Source organism: Cynara cardunculus (assembly GCF_001531365.2).
Source record: "Cynara cardunculus var. scolymus isolate 2C chromosome LG 1, CcrdV1, whole genome shotgun sequence".
In the NCBI taxonomy this organism is placed as follows: Eukaryota; Viridiplantae; Streptophyta; class Magnoliopsida; order Asterales; family Asteraceae; genus Cynara; species Cynara cardunculus.
The window spans coordinates 554,472-557,956 of NC_037528.1; the positions used below are offsets into that span (position 1 = coordinate 554,472).

The 3,485-nt window shown below is 31.0% G+C and overlaps 1 protein-coding gene across 2 annotated transcripts in view; it reads right to left on the minus strand.

The window, feature by feature from the left end:
• Positions 1-2,437, minus strand: part of LOC112518974 (deSI-like protein At4g17486) — a 5,352-nt gene extending 2,915 nt beyond the window's left edge. For both annotated transcript variants that reach the window (XM_025126825.1, XM_025126815.1), the window contains exon 1: positions 2,051-2,437. In XM_025126825.1, the coding sequence (XP_024982593.1) occupies positions 2,051-2,185 (135 nt within the window). In that variant the 5' untranslated portion in view covers positions 2,186-2,437. The remainder of the gene's footprint in view (positions 1-2,050) is intronic.
• Positions 2,438-3,485: the final 1,048 nt, after the last annotated feature.

A 3,485-nucleotide genomic window follows, 5' to 3' on the forward strand; every position in this document is an offset into this window, starting at 1 on the left:
CCCCAAAAAAAAAAAACCTACCTCCGAGTGGGATATATTGGGATGTTTGGTTTGCTTTAGGTAATATTGTCCCAAATATTCAACTGCGCTTGATCATGTTTTCTTTAAATTGGTGAAAACAAGCAAGAAAGTTCTTAAAATGGCTAACATATATCATGTCGGAAAAGCGATCTGTTTTGCTTAGATAGCAAACACGGACTGGATGCAAAAGTACCATAGTCCTTGATGCTCTTTGCTTAAGTTATAAACCATCACGGAAGTAGTGACCCAGGTCAAATGTGAATTGCTTGCATCAGTCTTCATACACAGGGTTTCCTTCTGTCGTTGACTATGAACATTAGGTATGTTCCAAAATTCACAAAAAATAAACACATTTCAAAAGGTTTGTTGTAAAAATATAGTCATGTGCTGACATTGTCGTTATAAATAATTAGATGCAATTGTGAAATAATCATAAATAAAGCACAGCAAGCAAATTGTTACAATCATCCGAGCACAGTGACCTAAATGTTTAGCTCAGAAAGTTGTATGCCATATGGCATGCTGACTCAGCAAAAACATAGTTTTTTTTTAACAGTTCTTCAAGGGAGTGGTCCAAATGTTAGTGTTGTATAGTTAAGTGACTTGATAGTTAGATTTGAAAAACCTAATTATTAGTTTCATAGAAGTGCAATTACTAATATAGGGTTTTCGCTTTCAAAAACAATTCAACATATCATATGGATTAATTCTTGGTAAGTCCTAAAATTTGTAATTGCAGTCAAAATTCATGTAATGAAAATTTTCAATAACTAATCTTATCAGCTGAATGAGGAACTGATTCGAACTGTATTTAGTTATTTATTATAACATAACTACCCCTGGACATTCAGTAGTCTCCCCAGATGGCGCATGCCTGCCTGTTGTGCCAATGCTGTTCGCTTGGCAACCTAAATCCATTCTTAAATCACATCTTCCAACCCTCCCCCAAATGCACCAATGACACCACAAACAGATGATGGGCGAACAAAAGGACCACTGTCTTTTCCTGTGGAGCTTTTTTCACTCAAGCAGTTTGAATTAAAGGCTGAATACATCCAAACTAAATTATCAATTGCATTGTAAGTGTAGCTGCACTCCTGCACACTTAATAATAAGCTTAACTGTATTCATTCAGCATTCCTAAAGAGTGCGACTGCATGTATTGATGTCTATTTGCATCTCCCCAGTCAAGTCAACGTCTTCTCACTCCTACAAAGGTTTCTACTAATGATATCCTGCACTCACTTCACTCTTGCAAATTGACCACCAGACATTGAGCAACAATCTACAACCACATACTAGGACCCTTAATTTGCAAGAAGTAAAAGCTAAACATTCAATGTAAATATTCATCAACCAATACTCGATGTTCCCATTGATGGATTATACAAATCTAGCTTATGCACCACAATTTATGTCCACTTCATCAAAATCTTGATTCCACACAAAGGGACTAGTATAATGTAAGATGATGCGAGAGACTCAGATATGCTACTCATGATTACATATTTCCTTAATATGTTCACATGTTAAAGTTTGACAGTCATTGTAGAATGGAGCCATGGAGGGAATAACATATCTGGATAACCAAATGAAACGCTACAAGAACAATAACCATCAAAAGTGTCATCAATAAGTTGCTTCATCTGACATGATGTCGAATTATAGGGGTGAACTTGTAACAACTGCTACTGACACTCCTTTCTGTAAAGGCGGCTTACAAAAGGCGTTCCTCCCCAAATTGGTGCAAATAAGTGAGAACTTGATTCAATTTCTTCATGCAACTGTACTTAGATCCATGGCAAGGATAAACTTCCATATTCGATACACACCTACTACAGTCATCAATCAACGCTATGATTTATATTAAACTAACTGAAATAGACGAATCCAGAAACCCCAAAGTTATACAACAAAACTTATAATAAATAACAGCAAAACAAAATTTAACACAACACCAGAGACAGGAACCCTAGATCGTGTCAACATTTACTTAACTACTGAGGGAGAGAGAGAGAGAGAGAAAGACCTGAACTGCGCTGTGAAAAATGCCGCCGAGACCGATGCCGTCTTTGAAAATCTTGTTGATCTGAACGATGGTGTTGTTAGTATTATCTGAACCACTATTCGTCACATCATATATATGGAGCATAACCTCCGTCATCTCCCCTGCTTTCTCTGTGTACCCGATCCACAAACCCTAACCCCTTTCTCCCTTGATTCAAAATAAATTCTTCCGTTCCAAATTTGAGAACAACAAAAACAGATCGAAATATATGAACATTGATCACAGATTCATCATCATCACGACCAGTAACTTCAATCAAAGGGTTTCCTTTTCGCTATTGCAGCGTCACGAGTACAAACGTGGTTCAATTATGAGTAAAAGTGAGAGGATTGCTGCATTTGTGTCTCGAATTCCTAAATTTCTATTTATTTATATTATATAAAGCATTTGATAAAAATTCTTAAAAATATTTTTTCATGAATGAAATACTGTTTATTGATGTATATTATTTAAAATTTAAGATTACAAGTAAATTGTATAATTGAATTCGTCTAACTAACTACAGATAAACATAATCAAATATTGGATAAATATTTTATTTTAAATATAAAAAATCTAAAGTATAATTAGGATAATCATTGACAACTAACAGAAAACTTAGTTATTATCTTTATAAAAAATTATATTATTACACCTAAATCAAATTTCTTTGTTAGTAAACATAAATTATCTATACTATATTATAAAATATTTGACAAAAACTCTTAAAACGTTTTTTTATGCACGAAGTACTATTTATTGATGCATATTACTTAAAATTTAAGATTACAAGTAAATTGTGCTTAAGTACAACTTATTAAAGCTCCATATTTGAATTCGTCTAACTAACTGCAGATAAACATAATCAAATATTGAATAAACATCTTATTTTAAATATAAAAAATCAAAATATAATTAAGATAATCATTGATAACTAACAGGATACTTAGTTATTATCATTATAAAAAATTATATTATTAAACCTTAATTATCTATACTATATTATAAAATATTTGACAAAAACTATTAAAAACGATTTTTTATCTATAATATACTATATTATAAAACATTTGACAAAAACTCTTAAAAACTATTTTTTATGCATAAATTACTGTTTATTGATGCATATTACTTAAAATTAAAGAGTACAAGTAATTTTTTCGCAAGTACAACTTATTAAAACTCTATTTTTAAATTCGTATAACTAACTGCAGATAAACATAATCAAATACACGATAAACATCCATTTTAAACATAAAAAATCTAAAATATAATTAAGATAATCATTAAATTCTATCTGTTTAATTATTATATTTATAAAAAATTATATTATTAAATAAAAAATAAGTTGTTTTGTTATTAAATTTGAAGTAAATAACTTATACCAAAGAAACAAAACTATTAAATAGTTAATTTG